The sequence below is a fragment of the Kogia breviceps genome, chromosome 5 (genome assembly GCF_026419965.1).
Source record: "Kogia breviceps isolate mKogBre1 chromosome 5, mKogBre1 haplotype 1, whole genome shotgun sequence".
NCBI lineage: Eukaryota > Metazoa > Chordata > Mammalia > Artiodactyla > Physeteridae > Kogia > Kogia breviceps.
Window position 1 is genome coordinate 121,744,390 of NC_081314.1, and position 21,922 is coordinate 121,766,311.

Below are 21,922 nucleotides of genomic sequence, written 5' to 3' on the forward strand. Positions count from 1 at the left end.
CTGTCAAAGCCCTCTGATGAATGTGAATACGTGTGCTAGTGGACTAGTTCATATGTGGCACTGGTCTCTTGCATTTCCACACCTGTAGGGACTCAGATTTCCTTGAGGATCTGAAACAGCCTAATGCTAAATCCAGGTCCTACCCTGGTGAGGGTCTTATCATCAAGGAGTTAGTTGTAACACACCCATCAAGAGAGCATGTTCTGCCTGGGTTTGATTCTGGATACTTCAGGAGAGTGTAGCCCCCTGCATCATGGACTTATTCATGATTGGCAGGAGAGGCCATGGATTCTTGCCTCAGGCCTATCTCAGTGTGATGTTTGGAACGGTTGGTAGCTTCCTTGCTAAAGGCAAAAAATTCTAAGATGCTCACTGCTGTTTGTAAGAAGATATGGTACAACAGGTTATTAGACCTACATTGGCAAAACCCCCCAAGTTCCCTTCCCATTCTCAAGACCCAGCTCCTCTTGTTAGGAGTTTCTCAGCTGATAGCATCTCTGCAGATTAGAGAGGACAGAAGAAAGAATGCCTGGCTTGGCCTACAGAGATCATGAGCCCTAGGGCTAGAGGTAGCCTGGGAGACTGGGCATTGCTTCAGGGAAATGGATGCATCCCAACCTTGTAAATTACTTTTGTTTCCCAGCCCAGGGAAGGGGAGGCAGCCTTTCAGTTTCTGTGTGGGGAGAAATCAACCTTCTTTCATTCTTTGACTGGTCATACATTTACTGAGTAACTGTTATATATCAGGATTTGGACACACTTCACACTTCTTGCCTTTAGAAGGCATACAAAGTATGTTGTTAACCACTCTAAGGAGTGAAATTGAGAGAGGTCTACACAAAGCATTATGGGACTGCAGAGAGCTGAGGAACACAGGGCCTGAAGGAACTACAGAGGGTTCTTTGAAGGGGCAATATTTGTTAGGTTTTGAAGAGAAATACAAATTTACAAGGCTACGGATGGGGAGGAGAGGGCAAAGGAAGGAGGTATTTTAGGCAGAGAATGTCACATGGTTGACGGTGATGCCAAGAAGGCATCTTCTTGATGCCAGATGTGCTCAGGAAACTGAATTCCTACTTGGGAAGGTTTTGGACGCCAGAATGACTGGTGGTGATGGGCAGAAAATCTAACGATGGTGGGAGAATGAGTTGAAAATATGAAAATGCGGGCAGGGCCAGAAGTCAAAGGGCACTCTACCAGATGCAGCAAGGCCAGCTAGCACGTCCAACTGGGTGCTGCGAGTCTTATGAGGATTTGCACCTCATGGAAAGATTAGCTACAATGGCTGCTAGGGGCAACCTGGGAGAAATTTTCAATAGTTTTCTAATCATAGTGAAGTCATCTCACTGTTCTATCCTTAAATTACCATTTCAAATCAATTAGCTATGGGAAAATACAATCTCAGAAAACATACCAACACCGAAGCTCTACTCTGGGGCCCCGCTGGTGCAGCTTTCAAAAACTACGGGCTCTGAAACCCATACAATGTTAGGCCATCTCCTTTTCCAGATGTGCTTGGAGGTGGATGCGTATCAGCAGAAAAAGAACAAAATGAACAGTCCAAAAGGACTGTAAACTTTTCTTAAAGCTCAGAGCACCTACCCAATGAAGTTTGGTCAAAGCAAAGGCTGGACGGTAGAAGGCTGTCTAGGTCTTTGTCAGTAAAAAGGCTGTAAAAGGACAGTTTGGAATGGCTGAAAAATCCTCTTCTGACTACAGAAGTATACTACTGATACTTTAAAATTTGGCTATTGCCGGAAGGGTTTATGTATTTACCTTTAGACACGCAAATGAGGGCATCGTAAGTGCAGCAGCACTTCCCCAGGACTGAAGTTTATGGGGTTTGAATTTTATTTCCAATTATTCTGCTACCAACTAAAGAGTACATGAACTCTGGTTTTTTTATCGAGCAAGGGTCTTTAACTTACCTACGAAGACGGCATCTTTAAAATGTTGTTAAGTATTACCGTGCCAACCATTTAGAGAAATGTAGCAGTAAATAAATACTAAATGGTGCCAACAGATTCCTCCACCAACCCTTACAAGGTGCTAGCGTCAGATACTTCTTAAATTTGATGGAATAAATGAAAAACGTCATGCTTAACATTTAAAATCTATTTTCTGTAACCAAAATAGGTCACAGTTTAGTGATAGTAGTGGTAGGAGAAAACTTGTTCAAAATTATTTCTTTGTAAAGATTTCCACATTAACAAGCTTGAAATAGAACTTGGCACAGAGTGGGTGATCATAATCTGATTAGATTGTGAAAGACTTTCCATATTAAAGTCATTGGCACTAACTTATAGTCAAGAAAAGTTACTAACTGGGGTGGTTTTCTTCTTAAAAATCCCTCAATTTATTACACGATGAACTCGTTATGCCTTTTTACCGTATAAATCGATAAACAAAACAAAACGTGTCTGTGCATCTCCAGTTCCGATGACAGTGTCTGTACAGACAGCAAAGCGTAACTTTTCAATATTTTAATCATGCAGAACAGCTGTATGTATTTCTATTATCTGGATATTTTTATAGACAGTGTTTATAAACTTGTTAGGGAGAAGGTGCAAAATTTTCAGATTTTAATCTGAGATTTTAATAGGTCTATTTTAGTGTCAGAAAACAGAAACTGATCTTTGGGAAAATGCCTTCCTCTTAAATTATTATTAATATATTAGTAAAAATAATGCCCTCCCCCCACCGCCTCCCCCAGGCCATCAGTTCACAAGTATAGTTCTTTTTCCTTTTTCTAAATAAATTGGTCTCTATTACTTATTACATATGGACATTGCTTATCATTCTCAACTACTCATTACCTATACACATATAGTATACATACACATGTGTGCAAGCGCACACATTCATTTTTGCAAAACGTTTGGAGACTTTAAAAAAAATAAATTTAACACCCGTTGAAACTTGGATAAAAACCTAATAAAATCCTATCTTAAAACAAGTTTATATCAAATCAACTTTATTTTTGAACACTGTACAAACTTTTCCCCGCTTCAAAAATCCATGATGACCATCCAGTTACACACCAAGCAATAGAATCAAGGCTGGGTAGAACAGGCTATATAGGCTGATTGCCTTTCTGAGCTATGCTTCAACTGCCCCGTCTCTAGCTAGATATACGTACTCGCAGGCCACCTTCTTTTTTTTCCCCTTTATTTTTCTGAGAAGGGCAAAGCATTCTTGAAGAGTTGTTATTTTCATGACCAGAGACTTTTATGTTTACGGAAAACCTGAAAATCGGAGACAGCCCAGAAAATAACAATCATTTCAAACCAGAGACAATGCATTTTTTTCCTCATTTATTCAAATTCACTGCAGGAAGTAAACACTAAAAGATTAAAAAACAAAACAAAAAATTCACACTGCAGTATGTACAGTTTCATGACATCACATGAAGAAATTAAATTTCTAATAAAAATGACAAATTATATTACTGAGCATATCGCATCAAAATTGGCTGTGTAAACCCCAGAATTCATACCATGAATGGTAATGTGCCTGTATTCCAGTACACTGGAATACTCCTGGTATATTATTATGTTTCCAATAGGATTTAAAAATTCATGAAAGTAGTTGTGTGAATTCTTTATGTTGAAAAGTGGTTGACTTGATTTAAAAAGTTTTAAGACCCTTGGATTCAAAGCACATTCTTTCACAAAGCTTAAACCACGGAAGTCATGTCCAGAAATGGAATACTGTTATGTTGGGGTGAGTATCTGATCTGACTGCTTAAGACATTTTGCCAAATGCACAGATGCACAGGGTCCCCCATGCACTTTTCATGCAGCAGGTAATCACAACTTAAATAAAAGGCTTACTCTATACATTTGTCCAGACTTGCAACTGTATACAGACATGCACAATTTTTAAACCTGTCCGATTATATTTACACTTATACATGGAATATACAGAAACCAAAGAGATTAAAAGGCTTTTCTGTTGTATTAGAACAATACAAAATATGTATTTTTCATTAAGGAAATCACTATTTACATCACCTTTAAAAACCAATTTTAACATCTTCATGTAACAAGTCAATATATATATATACATATTATATATATATATATATATATAAAATATATACTCTCACCAGTTTACTCTTCTGTAAGATGCAGCAGAGAATAAACAGATAATGCTACCTTACTGATGTCAATGAGAGCTGTAGTACCCTTTCACAAATGACTTTATTAGGAAGAAACTGTCTAGATATCTAAAATAGTCCTTGAAAATGTGTATATGTGCATCCTTGTATCTACGTATGCATAAATGAAGTGCATTTACGGATGTAGGCCCTTTCTCACCGCTCTTCTTTAAAATCATACTAAACTCAAATTGGGGACACTCCAGTAAATCAGAACAGCCTTCTTTGTGGTCATGTTTATTTATATATGACATACCTTCGTTTCTTTGACTGTTGACAACAGTAACAACAACAAAAAAACAACTGATCAACCAAAGAAACAAACAAAAAAAGCAACGCTGGCCCTTGATGTTGTTTTTCCTGACCTAAATTTCACCCCCTTGTAAAAGCCCATTTTCCCCTAACCAAGGGGGAATATCAATATTTTTTCTAGCATACTTCTAAGGCTCCAGACCTTTCACAATGGCAGAAAAAAATGACTTGTTTAAAAGCTTATTTATACAGTGTAGACAATAAGACTGTCACAGAATAAAGATGGGATGGAGTCGAATATCTTCACTGGCCAGTGGAATTCTCATGATGTAGCATAATATTTGCTCCTATTATTTTATAATATATCCAGTAACTATTTACAAATTATTTTGAGAAAAAAATAATCATTTAGGGTTTTAGATCATATTAGGAAATAACGCCCATTTTTAATATAAAAATCTTAGAAACAACCTCAAGTAGAACAATTTCAAATAGATTTCCTTCTAATTAATAGTCGATTATATAACAATTTTTTGATAGGTCAGTTGCTAACTCAGTTCACAATTAAACCCAAAAATATCCGGTGAAAGAATTGTGGATTGTAAAAACTGAACTGAAAAGCATGGACTTGTTTCAAGATAGAAACCCCATGCGGCTCAATAGTACATTAAGTTCTTCTAGGAAAACATCAATGTTTACTTTTAATCACTATCTTATTAAAATAACAGATCTGATGGAGTGACTGTGTACAAATCTGTCATGTATATGTGCCCTTTGTACTTTTTTGTTTAGTCAATCTGAGTTTAGTGCCTTTCTTGGGTTTGAAATAAATGTTTTCATCTTTGTCAGCACTGTTCTTAGGACAATGGTTTTAAGAGAAGTTAAGGATGTATTCAGGAGGAGTTGCCAAACCATCCTGGAATCACCTGAGTTTGGTAAGTGGCCCTGTTACTCCATCCCTAAGGCTAATTGAGTAGATGTTACTCATTAGAACACACAAATAATCACAGATTTTCCTGAGATGTTGAGCCAAATATGAAAGTTGTCCCCTCCACCCGATTTTTTTTTGTCATAAAAAGTATTCTGAACCCGATTTCCAAAGACATAACAGTAATATATGAAGTACAATATTGCAAATTTTGAGTTGATGTGTGACTGCACTGGGGAAAATATAGGCATCAAATAGTTTGTTCACAATCCTGTGTTGAGAGAAGTCATAGGCAATGGTTTCAATTTTCAAAATTCAAATTTCAGTGTGCAGAAGAAACACCTAGGGAGTATATTAAGATGCAGAAGGAAGATTCCCAGGTCCACTTAGCAGAGATTCTTGGTCTGTAGATCTGAGATGCTGCCTAGGAATCTGCATTCTAAAACAAGTGCTCCAGATGATTCTAATGCAGGTGGTCTGAGTCCAACTTTAAGAAACCCTGGTCATAAGACTCACAGGTACCACAGAAACGGTGAGAAGTAGCTTTTACAAGAGATGGTGAAAACTGTCCAAAGAAAAGCTATTTTGCTTGTTAAAAACAACTTCTTATTTCAACTATTCAGGAAACCACCTGAAGATACATGTTAACTTTCCTAATTCTGTAAAAGGAGGAATATTAATTTAGTAAAGTAGTTAAAATACAAAAATGGAAATCTGCCTTTTTTTTTTAAAGATCTATCAAACTTCCATCAATTGTAATCAATGTTTACTAAGTAGTACAAGGTTTAAAGAAATATAGTATATTGAAAAGGATTGGGGTGGGGCAGACACATTGAGGAACCACAAAACCCCTTCCAAGAATTAAAAATAAATTTCTTTTCTTTTTTTTTTTTTTTAGCAAAAGTGAAAAATGTAAGCATAGTTTTTTCTAATTTGTTTTTGAACTGAAAAAATGCATCAGTATTAGGTTTTTGATTCAATAATTATCCTTTAAGGAGTTATTATTTAACAATTTGGACTTTTAAAAAAAACGTGTTATGTACGCTGACTTCTGAAAAGCAAAATAAAGTACCCTAATAAAGGCAGCAATGCATTAATCCACTGTGGGTGGAGATTCACATTTTAATTTATGCCTATTATTTATGATTAAAAAAGAGTATCATTCATGGGCTACTCACAGTTGTTGTCTGATGCATAAGAAGGTGTTAAACAACCAATTGCTAGTTCAGCAGCTTCCTCATGACATCTAATGTAAAGCAGGAAGTAGTATGCATATTTAAACATCACAGTAACCAATTCTTTTCAAAATGAAAAAGTTTCAATTATACCATGCTTTTCTCAAATCATGCGCTTATTTATACAGATCTCAAGTTCATACTAGTTCGTTTTAAGAAGATCCAAAGATGGATGGCAGGTACATTTTACTCTGATTCCTTTTTTATTGTTAGCACGTTTCCCAGAAGTCCATAAACTTCTCCATTTGCACTGTGTGGGCGAGAGGCATTATTTCCCATATGGCTATTGTAAGTGCTTCTTAAATTAAAGAAAGAAGCTTTAGTCTCTGCAACAGGAAGTAACTCTTCTTTGATTGTAACCTGTGAGATACTTTCAGCAGATGAAGGCTCCCTCCAAATGTCCTTGTCCTGTGTTTCTCGACTGGTAACAGAATTGCCTCCTTTCTGGAGCATGTAATACAGTATTGGGTTAGTTTTGGTCAGTCTCGGAGAGTCTTTCTCATATTCATTCTTATCCACATCTGTGATAACCCACTTGATGGGTCCCTTCTCACTGGGCACGGAACACCCATTCACAAGCCCAGATTCTGGTCTAGACCCCGCACAGCCCAAGTGCTCAGGGAAAGGAGGACTCACAGGAGGTTTTCCTACACCTGGGTACGGAAATGTCCTGTGGCCCCTGCAGCTGTTGGGCTGAGCAGCACTGTACATCAGTCCGTTTAAAGAAGAAATGCTGAATTCAGGCTTGCCACTGGTCACACTGTTTCTGTGTCCTTTTTTTTTACTGTCGACGACAGAATTACTCCTGTGCTGAGACAAATCTCTCACACAGTTTTCTGAGAGCAGCAGCTGTTTCAGGACGTTGAAGCTTTTGCTCTCTCTGGCCCAATTCCTGTGTTCACTTTCACTGGCTGAACCATGACTGGCAGGATATTTAAACTCAAGATCATTTCTGCTAAGCTTCAGCTCTTGCTGGTTAAGCAAGGACCCATACAGCACCTTCGGAGCACTGTGACTGTCTGCAGCATCGACTATGTTATTTTTCATCTTTTTAAACGGATTTTCTAACGGCTCAGTATGAAGCTTCCTTTTTTTAGGGACCATGCAAAGACTCTTTGATTCTAGAAGTGTCAGTTCACTATTTCTGTGACTGCTGTCCAGGTCATCAGCCAGGTGACTCTCTTGGTTTTGTCTCAGCAGTCGACTTAGCAGACCGTTCTTAGAGAAAGAAAAATCCTGAGGTGAGACGGGCTCCGATTTGAAGTCCTCGGAGTCTGGTAAGACAGCTGTGCTTCCCTGCAAGGCAGGAGCCACGCCTAAGAAGGGGGTGCCCTGAGCTTCGTGGCTCAAGGGCACATTTGTGGTATGCGTATGCAAGTCATCGCAAGGCTCAGATTTTATTTTCACCATCAATATTTGTTCACTTAAAGCTCTATCTGTATGTTCCTGAGTACTTTCATTTCTTAAGGGCATCTTCTCTTTCTTTTCGGGCTTCCCTTTGTTGGGGTTTCCCAGCAGCAACTGGAGGACGGTGCGCCTTTCAAGCAGATTTTCTATTTCAGAACCAGAAAGTCCTGGTTCAGGACCTGTTGCGTGACTGCCGAATGCTTTATTTTCTTCAACTGCATTTGTTTTATTTGAGAGCAGAGGGCTATTTAGTCTATCGGTCATACCTGTAGGTTTCTCTGTGTTTACACTCAGCAGCTGTTTACTGGGTCTCTGCTCTTCCCCTGACACTGAAGACTGCATTCCACATTGTGCTAAATTTTGTAACAGTTTACTGGCACTGAAAGTGGCAGAGTTTTGTGTGCCTTCATTTTGGACTGGTTTCTCCCCTTGCGATTCTTTGCTTTTTGTAAGGTCCATCAAGTGGTTCGATGCAGTATTCGTTGGCTTTTCAGACTGAGGGCCACAGGCATACGGTGGGGAATTCCATTTGATGACCAGAGAGTGTTGGGAAAGGTTGATGGGAGACTCAGCTTTGGTGGATGCAAGTAATGGTGGAGTGCTCACTGGAGTAGTCCTGCTGGTACTAGGGCTTTCTATGACAGAAGTCCGCGTGTAGTTATGTGTGCTGAACTTTGTCCCATCACTGTGTGGTTCCTGAGGGCTGTTGTTTCCTTCTACCTTTTCTTCACTCTTATGGCCAAGTAGCAACTGAAGAAGGGTTACTTTCTGGTGCGAATTTAGCTTAGAATTCTTTGAGGTATCCTGATCTTCTCTGTTATCTACTTCGGGGACTTTCGGATCCCAAGTGTTTAGCAAGGACTGAGTTAAGTTATCCAGAGAAACAGGCTGGTCAGGTTCTGGTTTTTCGATGCGGTGTTTGCAAGACAAGTCTATGGGAACACAGTTGGAATATGAACTTTCATCACCACTGCTATCATCGGTAAAACTAGGATTGTTATCTGAGTATTCATCAATAGTTGTGGGTGTACTGCTCTCCTCAAAAAGGCTTCCTTTCTCACTATGATTGTGGCCGTTCATTGGCTTAGGTATGGTCTGGCTTTTCAGAAGATGTAAAAGCAAACTGTTACTAGCAGCTTGTTTTGCACTGCTTCTTTCCAGTGAGTTCTTATAGCCTGCATTTTTGGGGGAAGAAGGAACAATGCCCATCGGAGTCTGAAATGTTGTACTTTTGCTAGCCATGAGTTTGTGTGATGATGTTCTTGCCTGACCGTTAAGATGGCTTGACATTCCTTTTGAGAACTGGAAACTGCCCACATCCTTTTGGCCATTTTCTTGTAATCTGGCCATAGCAGCAAGTCTTTCACTTGCCGCCTGATTTGCATTTTGTGTTTTTAAAGCGTGTTCTCGAGAATACTGCTGTAAATGGGCTTCGCTTGAAAGGAGTAATGCTAATTGGCTACAAGCAACACTTGGTTTGGGTGAAGTGGCAGGACTAGCCCTCTTCTCCACCATGCTTGCGACAGCCTGTAATCTTGCAGCACATGACAGGGGCTCACTCATGACCTTTGTGCCACTCTGTCCAACGTGATGAGGTGACTCTACGAACCTATCTCTGATAAGGTTTTTGGTTACATCAGGGAGACTGGTATCAGGCTTTTGATCTTTAGCTTTACTTTTCTTCAGCAAAGTTTTTAAGTGACTTGATGCGACACCGTAGCACCTTAAATCTTTCTCCACTTTTAAAGAATTATGACTGAGGGCGTATCCTTGCTCCTTGAGGCTCTGCCTAATCTGTTGTGACAGAGCAACAGTCTGCAGCCTAGAGCTGAACGACTGAAGCAAAGAGGCCAGTACCGTGTTATCCTGTTTGCCTTTAGGCACACTGTCAGCCATGCCAGCCAGCAAAGCTTCCTTCTTTACGTTTAAATTTACGATGGAATCAGACAGCCTCTTCCGCTTCGCTGCATTCCAGTCCTCAGAAGACTGCAAGAGTCTGGCTTTTTTGAGATGCAGCATGCCAGATCCCGGATATGTATGTGTATTGAGAACTGGACCATTACTTTGACAGGTGGGAAATGCATTACCAGAAATGCTAAAGTTCTGATCTTCTTCATTACAGCCAGCAGACCTTTTGTCGATGGCAGTACCTGATCCCTCTGCGGCCTGATGCATTAGTAATCCTTCTAGGTAAGTTAAAACCACAGAATCCTGGTGCACATCAGAGCCAAGCTCTTCTCCATGAGTCATGTTCAATAGAAGTGTTCACAAAGGCTTGGTTTCTATTCACTCTGAAGAATGGTTTTCTGTGGGCGAGTGAGATGTAACTTCAATTAGTGAATGTCGGTTTCTCACCTTCCATAGTAATTAGACAGAGGTGTACGGTTCCGTTCCGACCGGGATTGGTCTGCTGGTTGGCAATGACGAGACAAGAGGCAGGCAGACTCCCAGCGCAGCCCGACTGCAAAGCTGATAACTCCCAAGCAAGCAGCAGCAGCAGAATTCCTCAACACACAGGTCTGCGGCAGCAAGCAGATAGAATCCTTAGTGAATATACTGCTTCTCCTTCTTCATCTTTTGTTCCACAATAAATGCAAATATCAATGTTCTATAAAATAAATAAATAAAAAATAGTTAAGGAGGTGAAGCATTAGAATTATGCTGTGATACCTGTAAGCAGAAAAATACGGCACTTGTCAGTTTCCAAGTGTATACATACAATATACACATATGTGCACTGTAGTCACTTCTTTAGTAATTTATGTTATTGTTATTCCTATTAAATTGGAAATCGCTACTGGAAATCCTATGGATTAATCCATATTGTTAAAATGATCCAATCAGAGAAGAGAAAATACTTGAATGTTACATAACTGTCTTTTCAAAAGTCCACCAAGTTTCTGAATTTTTATAAACACCTTTCTGCAAAGTGATGTGAATGCTAAGCCTTTTCTACAGCACCACCGCTCTATGAGGGGCTAGAATGAGCTTCCTTACATCTTGAGGAGCTTAGGAAGGAACAAGAGAAGTACTGAAAGAGGAAAAGAGATCCACGAGACATGGACTCATCTAACGAGTTTGATGTGAGGTTGAGGCCGACACAACACATTCACTTCTGATATCATCCCCCAAACATCAGACATCCCATAAGTAATCTGGAGAATTTCCGTTTTCAAAGAATTGGAAGTGACTAACAAGTATTAGATTCTTTTGTAGGCCTGTGCAAATTGTGATAGTCTTAGTCATACTCACAAACATTTACATATCATCACAAGCTTATTCACCCCTAGTTCTTACCACGACTTATTAAAAACAGAAGAGTGATCCTTCAGATGCTCATTCACGTCTATCAAAGGCTTAACGTATCTGTTTTAAAATCCCCACACATGTGCTCCATGTAGAATTTTTAAAATGAGGTTTATTCCTAGCAGATGCAGAATACAGGTTACAGGTGAATCTATAACCCTAAGTTTCTAGAATGTTCCTAATATATAATAAAATACTCCTCCTCCCTACCCATGCTATTTCTTTGTGTGTAACACTGTTCTCAATAAGGATAGATAAAATGTTACATGTGATTAAAAAATTTTTTTTAGAAGACTTAAAAATGAAAGTCATTATTTAAAAAAATGTATTAGGGTCCTTGCACCAATTTTTAGTTTCGAAAATGTGGTTACTGTAACACATAAAAGTATAACTATGTGTTTACACTAAGCTATCACATCATCCTGTAGAAGAGTGGGCAAGAAACAAATTTAGAATAGATCTGAAGGAAAGAGGAATAATCGTTCTCAGAAAATTCTAAGTTAAAGTGGTTATTTTTCATTAACTTCTTTGAAAAGAAAATTCTATAAACAGCACCAACTACATGAACAAGAAGAAAAAGAGCTTTTCATAGAAACCTGGTTTTTAAAAACTTTTTAAGGTTAAAATCGTTTGATTTAAAGCTAGTTGTTATTAACCTGACTCTTCCAGTGGAAAGGCAACCCAACCACATTATTTTTGAATCACCGACATATAGTTGGCTTACTTGATTTTACATACATATTACTTAAGAATGCTGCCAAGTGTTGAATACTACCTGAGTACAGTCAGTTACAAATACCTAAATGTCAACACACATTTGAAAACTAGGCTTTTCTGGAGATTTGCAAGCAATATATTTAACAACTGGAATATTTTACAAAATACTGTGATTCATTAGCTTGTCAGTGGATCTACTGGTTTATTTTTAGCTTCAACAAAGATTTTAAATATTAGAGCTTGTATACATGTCTATTTAAAAATATTCCATACTCTCTTCATAAACAAAATAAGGAAGAGACTTGACTTGTACAGCAAACACTTGTTACGTGATTTCTGCAGAAAGGGAAGAATTATCCAAAATATTTGGTTTATGGAAGGTAAGAAGGACCAAAGGGGGAGTGTAAAAGTACTGAGGGGGCAGAAAAAAAAATAGGAAAAAGAATTCAAATGAAGGTCTCTCAAACTTTGCAACTCTCATGAGGTTTAGAAGGAAAAATTCAGTTTAGAAACTAAAATACATTAATAGCCTGTCTTCAAACATTAGGTTGGTAGGCATGACAGGCAAAATGAAGAAAGATTTCTTTAATGAACACTAAAACTACATACATATATATATGTGAATGGGAAAAAAATAAAACCTACCCAGTGATAAATTAAAAGCTGACTGAACAATGTCTATTTCAACTTAGCTGTCATATTTATAGGGTGTTTCCATAAAATTTTTAGAAAAAGATTTTCTGGTTTGAACAAAAAAAATTTAGTGTAACATTTATTATACCAAGAAATGACTTAATTTTGATTTTGGAATTATCAGTCTAAATCAAAATCAGCTCTTTATAATTTTAATGAATTCATTTAACCCTCAGTATACCAAGAAAAACAGTCACCACCATTTACCACCTGGGTCCAATGAACATTTCATCACGACTTAGAGGTCAACTTATGAATAATTTACAGAAGAATAAAGAGATAATGTAAAACAACTTCTTGAGAATTTTTAATAAGAATTTACACATGGCAAACCCAGTTCTTAATTCTATATTTTCCTGGTTTTGAAGGATAAAATATCTGAAATGGGCAAGGCACTTTGGAACTGATAGCTCAACTACTGTCATGCATGAACCCGGGAATACCCTGTAAATGCCAATTCCAGATTTCAAATACATGTCCTAAAAGGTTCTAGCTTAATCATCACTTCTGAGTCTTCTTCTTGTACTTGGATAATTCAAAATGTGTTATTTTGGAAAACGTGGACAGCTCAAAATTATACTGAGGAAAGGAGGACAGAAATCTTCCTTGTTACATAACTGCAAAATATTTTTTTATTTTTAGATTTATTAATACCAATTACAGTGATCAATCCAAAGAATTATGTCATTTTCATGTCATCTACTTCCTTCCAATCTCTTGTTACACACCAGCCGTGTGTATTTGTACACTTCTGTTTCAAAAAATGTGGGTGTGTCAACATCATAAAAGAACCAAGATAGGGCAGGCGAGGTTCTTGTCACAAAATACTGAATGAAGTCCTTCCTAATTAGCAACTAACTGGAGGAAAATACTGTATTTCCTTTTTGTCTTAGGACTATATTGTTATGGTAACTATGTGAAGTGATGGATATGTCAACTAACCTCACTTTGGTAATCATGTGCATATCAAATCATCACATTACACACCTTATAAAATATGGTATGTCAATTATATCTCAATTAAGCTGGGGGGGAAAAGAACTATATTGTTCACTCATTGATCCTTGAGTTTGAGAAAATTCATCTTGGATACTGTCATCTGAAGACAATAGTCCGAGATGTTGCTTATACACTCAATGTCACCATCATCAATCAAGTATAGAATGCTACTATCAGTCTCTTCGCACTCATCCAGTGACTCATCTAATTGAAGCATCTTCCTATGCCAACTTTCTTCTCTTTAACATTAGGGATGGAAAATAAAAAATTCTGAATTCTCAACTATACTTACTACAAATTTAAAACAAAATAGAAAGATTACAAAGATAATCTCCAAACATTTTTTACACTCTTGAAAGAGATAATACAGTATTAACAGGCTATGCTATTAGAAAACTGAAGATGATACAATAATGATGGCATATTTCACTACTGTACCATCTTTCTAGGCACCTTCATTAACTTCCTTTGGCTTATAATCTTAGTCTTTATATCATACAGTTGGAAGTAAATGATGAATTAATTTCCAAAATGATAAAAGGGCAAAATGATTAAAGATACAGGAAAAATAAGATCACTAGGATTCCATAATGTATGTTTGAGTTATAAAAAGTTCCAATGGATACACATGGTAATAACAAGATATAATGTTTTTTTCTATTGAAAACACATTCATTGAAACATTAAAAAAGAATAAAAGTCATAAAATACAATCCTTCCTACCAAACTAACAACTTCAAACTAAAACTGGGCTCAAAGAACCCTGATTATATACCAAGGGTTAATGCATTTCAAGATAATTTAATAAAATTCATGTATAACCATTTTACAGTGTTAAAATTATAAATGAAATCTTCCTTTTATTAATATAAAATTGTTTATAAGCATAAAAATATCTTTAAATTTAATAAAATTGAGATTTTATTGGTCCACTAGCATGCAGCAAAAAGAATTATTGTTGTGGCAGGACAGAATTATTAAAAATAATAAAATCAATCTAAACCATAAATGAATTTCAAGCAGTCTTGGCCATATGCACAGATAGATTTTGGCAAAGATCCAAGTTTCAATATGCAGACTAGTTTAATGAAATATCTAGTAAAATGCTTGAATTTAGAGTATGTTTTTCTAAAAAGCTACATTTAAGAAAAAGAACTTGAAAAATAAGACTTCAACATAATGTCATAACTTTTTTCTTAGCGCTTTGATAAAAGACAGTTGTAAATAATTTGCATATTAACAATTCCTAACTAGGTGTTATATTGATTCTCTAAAGCAAAATATTTCCATTGCACTGTTTTACATTTTCTATTTGGAAATGGCTTTTTAAACAAAGGGAAAATTCGCTGAATTTTTAAACACTTTTATAAATGGTAAAGTCCAAGTAAAAAGATTTCACTTGGATAAATGAAGGACGCATCTAATAGGATTCTTATACGTGGGACTACTTTTGGTTGAAAATACATGAGAAAGGTCTTTCTCTAGCTGTATTTAAGGAAAGGATTCAGTATCTCATTAGTAATCAAATTCTTCATTAAAAACACATTGCAATGATTAAACATCTATGAAGTCACTTTGTATGCTATTTAAATGATGTCTAATGAATACCTCACGACTTCCAATTGTTTCCATGAAATCTCCAACTTCTTCTGCATTATCAAGTAACACCTGTTTGAGTATTGAATTTAAAGGTATTTCTGCAATGCCACTTTAATGAGCATTTGGATTCTTGGCTCTGGTTCCTCAAAATGCAGAAGGAACTGAGAGGGTACTCCTATTGGACAATATTACCTAAGTTTCACTGTAGAGTATTTTGGGGATGCAATTTTATGCAAAAGGAAAGACAAACATTAAGATGTTTCAGTAAGCATTAGAAGAAAAATATGTAAGTACTAAGAAGGTTCAAAAGTCCTAATTATGGAAACTTTTACTTAAGCAATACAAATCCAGGCAAATAATTCAGAGAACTCCTGGTGTTCTCCAAGGGGAGACTTTGAAAGAAAGTTTTAGGAGCTGAACAGGAAAAAAACCAACAAAAAAAACAAAACCCAAGAAAAATTTATCAAGAAGATGTAACACCAAACATTTTATGCAAATAGATGAGATTAGCTTTCTAAACCAAGGGCCGATGAAAAGTTAGAATATATAAAACCCAACACTTAATGTCATAGAACAATAAAGGAAAGTAAAATTTCAGATAATAGTCCTGGACTTCACTGAAAAGTGAAGACTATAGTGAATCCTCTACTATAAGTTAAAAGTTAGTTTTGAAAAAAAGTTAAGAAAAATAATAAAAGAAATGTTCAATTGTTGCCATTTTACAGCTGGGAATCATAATGGGCATAGTAAAGGAGGAGGCCTGGTATTTTATTTATTAGAATATACTTCTAATTTTTTGAAAAATAAATCAGAATTAGTATATGTCCTTTCATATAATTTAAATTCCAAGATAATTTTCATTGTAGCATTATCTATCAAAAGATGTTCAACCTGATGGGTGCCAAGAAAATACCCACCTGAAAACATTTTGCTCAACTGAGGGCCTTAACATTTAAAATTAGACCACAAGAGCTTCTGGCCCTGTCCCAGGGGTTCTCATTTTAGGTGTAAATACTCTTCAGAGATTGGCAACAGAACCTACTGACACTGTAGTGAGTAAAACAGCTGCCCAGATTGCTCTCCATTGCAACCTGAGGGACTTACATATTTTTGCCCAAGGGCAAATTTGCTCCTACCTTCCAGGCCCATCAGCTTTAACTTGGTGTCAGCTGCTTCCACAGGAGTAAAATAGTGTCACTCACTTTCCCTATTAAGAGACTCACTAGGAGACGTTAGGGCTTGACTGACTTGAGTGTTCAACAGAAGGACATATGTATCTGAGGACCTCTTCAACTCTAGAATTTTATTTCTATGATTCCAAGTAATTTATCAAACTGTAGTTGATAAAAATGACAAGCATTTTAACCAGAAAGAAGACAGGCTGTCATAAAAGTTGTGGAAATAGCCCTGACCAGTATGTTCTATCATCTTTGTAGTGCATTCTAGGGGAAGGAAATGATTTTGAAATAGCCATACACCCTACCCATTCAATCCCCCAGTTGTTTATCTTCACTACTTTCTTTACTGGGGCACAGAATTTCAAACAGATGTTTATTTAAAAGCTAAATATGAGCTTATATTCAAACTGGAGCTTTTGCTTATCTCTCAATGACTATATACTGAATAAAATGCAATAGTAAAGATTTAAGACCCTTGATGACATAGACAAATGCATGAGAGGTAAAAAACATTGTCCTGGAGATGGAAATAAGTATCTCCTATAAATGATACAGTGAAATAAAGAAGAGCTTCTTTGTTCTGAATTATTCTCAAAAGGCTTATGTCTATGAATCAGAATTCAGTAAGCCCACTATCCATTTTATTCTGCCTCTGTAGTTTACATAAAAATTCAATTTATAATCAAAGTTAAGAGTATGAAGTTAGAGATTTTAAATTAAAAAGGCTCACAGAATCAAAGGAGCTAGAGACAGAGCTTAACTGCCAAATAATTTCTACTCCAAAATGGAACACCTTCATGGATGCTGTGCTGCATTATCTTGAAAACACAGAAACTAGAATATTTTTAAATAAAATTAAATTCTAAGTGTAGTTTTAAAAAACCCAGGAAGAGAATTATTATATGATAAAGAATACCTGTGATACTCAGCATTAATATTAATGTCTGTTCACTGCCTTCAGTTAAACAATAGCTTCTCTGAAGAAACACAAAATAATTATTAACAAATTATTTGGTGGCACATAAGTGTGGAAAAAAGGGTTTAAATATAAAACGAACAGGGTAGAGCTTCTCCTAACCTTTTCCAATAGTTCTTCAAAGTAACTGGTGCTTTCTATCAGATTTGAAAAGCATAATAATTTCCAATTTCTATCACAATATGAAATATAATGGAAAATGGTACTTTCTTTTCCTGGAATTGAGTGTTTATAGTATGTATGTGTATATATATAGATATATACATATCTCTATATCTATATATATATATACACACATTACATATATTTGTGTATATATATATATATGTGTGTGTGTGTGTGTGTGTGTGTGTGTGTATATATATATAAGAACATCCTTTGAGACTGGAGCATAAATCCTATTAAACTCAACTATAGTTTCCCTAGCCCTAAAATAGATTTGACATACAGACATAAACACAAGGTCAAGGTCATAGATCAGTAAGAAAGATTACCAACAGAACTGATGTAACAGCTGGCACTGATCCTGGGGCTTTTAGTACACTTACCAGACATTCTGCATTTACTCACAGGGGTACACTATGTTTTAAAAAGGTTCCCCATCTTTGAAGACAAGGTCTTTATGCGCTTTTTGTTATAAAGTATGTTCTACTAAAAATGTTGTACTGGATCACACAGTAAGAAAGGAGAGTAGTGTATGTATGTTTCAGAATCATGAGTTTTTACGTGTGTGTATGTATATGTGTATTATTCTTGGGTATTTATTTATTCATTTGTTATAACTGATCCTTGCCACGTGACAACTTTGAAACTGATTTAACTTACAGGTTCCTGAATCGACCATGCTCCTCGACACCTCTAAGCCTTTGTACCAGCTAAAATGCAAACTGTCTATTTCTCAACGTCTTGGGTCACTTCTGCCCTAATACACAGATCTAACTGCTAAAAATCGGTTCAACCAGAAAAACTTTACAATGTGTCCATAGTCTTCCGTGATAATTTCCAAATTATACATATACGAAGAAACTTTGGTTATCAGCAGCAGCAACGAAAGTGACTCTTAATGGAGTATATTATTGAATAGTATAATTATCTAACAAGACCATGCCTTTTGTTTCAGCTGCTCAAACAAGATACTTAATTTATCTTAAATTACATTTATGAAACCAAGAGTTATGTGATGAATGTTCTTACTGAAGCACTCTGACCAAGAAATTATTTTTAAGAATGCATAATGCTGTTGGGGTAAATTTATAATATAAAAGCCTTCCTTGTTACATTAAGCATCACCTGCTGTAACTTGATATAACTTGCAAATTATGATACATGAACATGTAAATGTTCTCAATTATCAGTTTTTTATTTTGCAAAATTATTTTTGATGAATTAAGTAGGTTGCAATGAAAACACCAGAATTATCCTATCCTAGAAGGTCTGCTAGTTTCTCAATAACAAAGGAAAAAGGAAAAAAAAAATTGTCAAATTAAATACCACTGCAAATGGAACTTCCTTTTACCAATCAGAAGCAGACCAAGGGTATATGAAAGTTACCAGTAATGGGCACCCATTTGTACATCAAACTTTGATCACAAAATCTATTGACATATTTTCTAGTTGAAAACAAACAGAATTCCTTGTAAAATATACTATATTAAAGTCTATTTAGAGGAATCACTTATCAATGAATAAATATGTTCTGGGTGAAAGTGCCACCTTGCTGTGTGAACTCTGACTTGATTTTCCAGAAATAATAAAAACATTATGACTCCACGCTTGCCCATAATGGCCCAGAACACCAAGCTTTCTAGATTGAGGGTTTTAGTCAGTCTGTGGCAGAGAAGTATCGCTACAGACACAATCCATGGACAGAGAGACACAGTGGTGATATGTGTAAAGGGAAGAAAGGGGTCAATGAACTTAACAGGCTCCCACCCCAGGGGATTAGTGAGCAAAACAACAAGAATACGCACAATGTACCTGGAGAATTTCTATGTCTCTAAATATTGACAGGTAACGTTGAAAGTAACAAGTAACGTGTTAAAATACGTTCTTCAACTAGGGAGATAAAGCTACTGGCACACCGTCAGTAGGCTACTTAACTTTAAGTGGTTTCATTTTGACTGTGAAACTACCACCCATACCTTTCCACAACGTCTCTCGCTCATCAGTACACAGAAGCAAACGTCTGAAGTAATAATCTTAGGAGCTATGGCCAGTGGCTGCCAACCTGAGACCTGCTATCCAGGTGCCAGGCACGTTCAGCCCATGATCAGGGACAGTCTGCATGGCCCTTGCCATGGCACCTGACACTCAGCTATAGACTGGAGTGTGGGTAGTGAGGAGGCTTTGGAAGAGGCTCCTACGAGCTGGAGAAGAAGCAGGAAGAACAGTCTAGGTCACATAGGTCTGAGCCTTCCTGACTTCACTTACTGGACCAAAAATATTTCAGAACAACCTTTACTTTAGCAATTAAGATCATCAGAAACAACTACTACTATCTACTATGAGCATTATTTAATAAAATTATTTTAACACCCAAAAGCGAAATACTTTAGCTTTGTGAGAATCTCTATTATATACATCATTTTTCTTGTTTTCTTTCTTTTTATTCTGGTGGAGATAGAATGATGACACATGGGCTGGCACGTATATACCATACTGACACTTCTCTGTTCAGTACTTTGTTCAACTCCAGTATCAATTCCTTAAATTCTTATGTCAGTCTTTCCTCTATTTATATTTTGCTTTATTGTTTTGGTAGTTATCACGCTTTCAATTGTAGCACTTATATAAAATGAATAATTTGTTTTATGTTTAAAATTCTTGTCATTACACATGAGTATATGAGTAAGACGTAACAGTGGGAAAAATGTGATGTAGAATAAAAAGACAAGACTCCTCTGCTCAGTTCCTTCCCTACCTTTTCACCCACACAATCCCTTCCATCATCATCATTTGATAAAATATATCAGAATTAAAAGATGCTCCACTTACCCACAAATCAAGCTAAAGGAATAAGATATCTTTTCTATTCTGTAAGTCTCAGCTGAGGGCTATACCCACCTCCCTCCTCCTTAGACAGCCTTCCCTGAACTATACAGGCTGAGGACAGTTTCTCATCTCTGGGACTCCACAGCACTCAGTAGATCTTTCAATCATCTCATCACAAGGCTGTATTTCGCACTGTTTATGCACGGCCCTCAACTAGAATGTAAACTCCTTCTGGGCAAGGATTACGTCTTTGTCACCTTACATCCTAGCACCTGGCAGAGACAGCATTTCTAGTAGAACATGCAACAAGTCAAACTCCTAGGGCCTCAGACTATAAAACGCGTGGTGTACCATAATTCTAAGGTACCTTAAGATTTGAAACGATGTAATAATTGTATTTTAATATTTGGTTTCAAATTCAAGACATCATCCCCCTCTCTGAATATAAATTAACCAAAAAAATTAAAAAATTAAAGGGCAATAAAGTATTTTATTCTATGCAGGAAGTTCTGTGGGTTTGGAAAACATATGTGACTAGTACTCTGCTAGAAAAATACAAGATTTAAATATTTATGAGGGTCTTTAACATCTGTTCATAAAAAAATGATCATATTCACTCAGTTTCCTTTAACCAGTGTCTTCCTGGCTAAGGTCTGTAAGACATAACATGCCCATAGACTACAGACAAGAATGAGCAAATGTTTCAAAATTCTGGTATCATAAAGCTTTTCACCATTTTCCTCTCTCAGACTACTCACTCCACAGGAAGTTGAATAAAATCTATTTACATTATTTCACTGTTAAATTTTCTTACAATGGAGATGTATTTAAGAAATGAAGTATCACACTGAAAGATTTAATCCCTAAAAATCAGACAAATCAAACTCTTCCTAATAAAAAAGAGTTATAATGAAATGGGGAAAGAAAGCCTTTATGAATTAACTTTGTATCACATATTAACCACAAATGAGAAATTATTTCTCTTTGTCCATTTGAAAAATCAATCACTAAAGTGATTGATATAATAATTTGGTATATAATATATATATATATTATATATATATAATTATATAATAATTATATATAATAATTATATACCAAGCAACTTGAACCCTTTAAATTGTGCAATAAAGATGAAATCAAATTGGTCAAAGCTATTCTTAGGACGATCTTTTTCATTTGAACCTGTATTTGCTGAAGAACTTCAAGCATGAGCTTTTACTGTGGCTGGCTAAATAAAAACAACATCCTGCCATAAAGTGATTCAATTAGAGAATATGTGAAAGTGATCAAATTACTTTTAAAAGACTATACCTGAAAATCTAAAAACCAATTCAACAAAAACAAACATTATCCAAGCAGGTCTGGAATACTGATGCAAGAAGAGTCAACATGTCATTGCCCTGCCTTTCCTACTTCTTCCACATCTGCATGTTGCTGTTAGCAGCAATGTAAAGTCAAGGAAATTCACTCTTTTGACCT

At 36.3% G+C, this 21,922-nt stretch overlaps 1 protein-coding gene across 16 annotated transcripts in view; it reads right to left on the reverse strand.

Moving 5' to 3' along the window:
• The window catches only part of NRIP1 (nuclear receptor interacting protein 1), a 159,850-nt gene that overhangs the window by 61,362 nt on the left and 76,566 nt on the right, over positions 1-21,922 (reverse strand). For 11 of the 16 annotated variants that reach the window (XM_067034933.1, XM_067034928.1, XM_067034932.1 and 8 more), the window contains one exon: positions 3,308-10,589. The exons of 4 other annotated variants lie outside the window; for them this stretch is intronic. In XM_067034933.1, the coding sequence (XP_066891034.1) occupies positions 6,761-10,231 (3,471 nt within the window). In that variant the 5' untranslated portion in view covers positions 10,232-10,589 and the 3' untranslated portion in view covers positions 3,308-6,760. Of the gene's footprint in view, positions 1-2,997; positions 3,246-3,307; positions 10,590-21,922 lie in introns of those variants that run through there. One more of the 16 variants, XR_010840807.1, reaches the window with a different exon arrangement.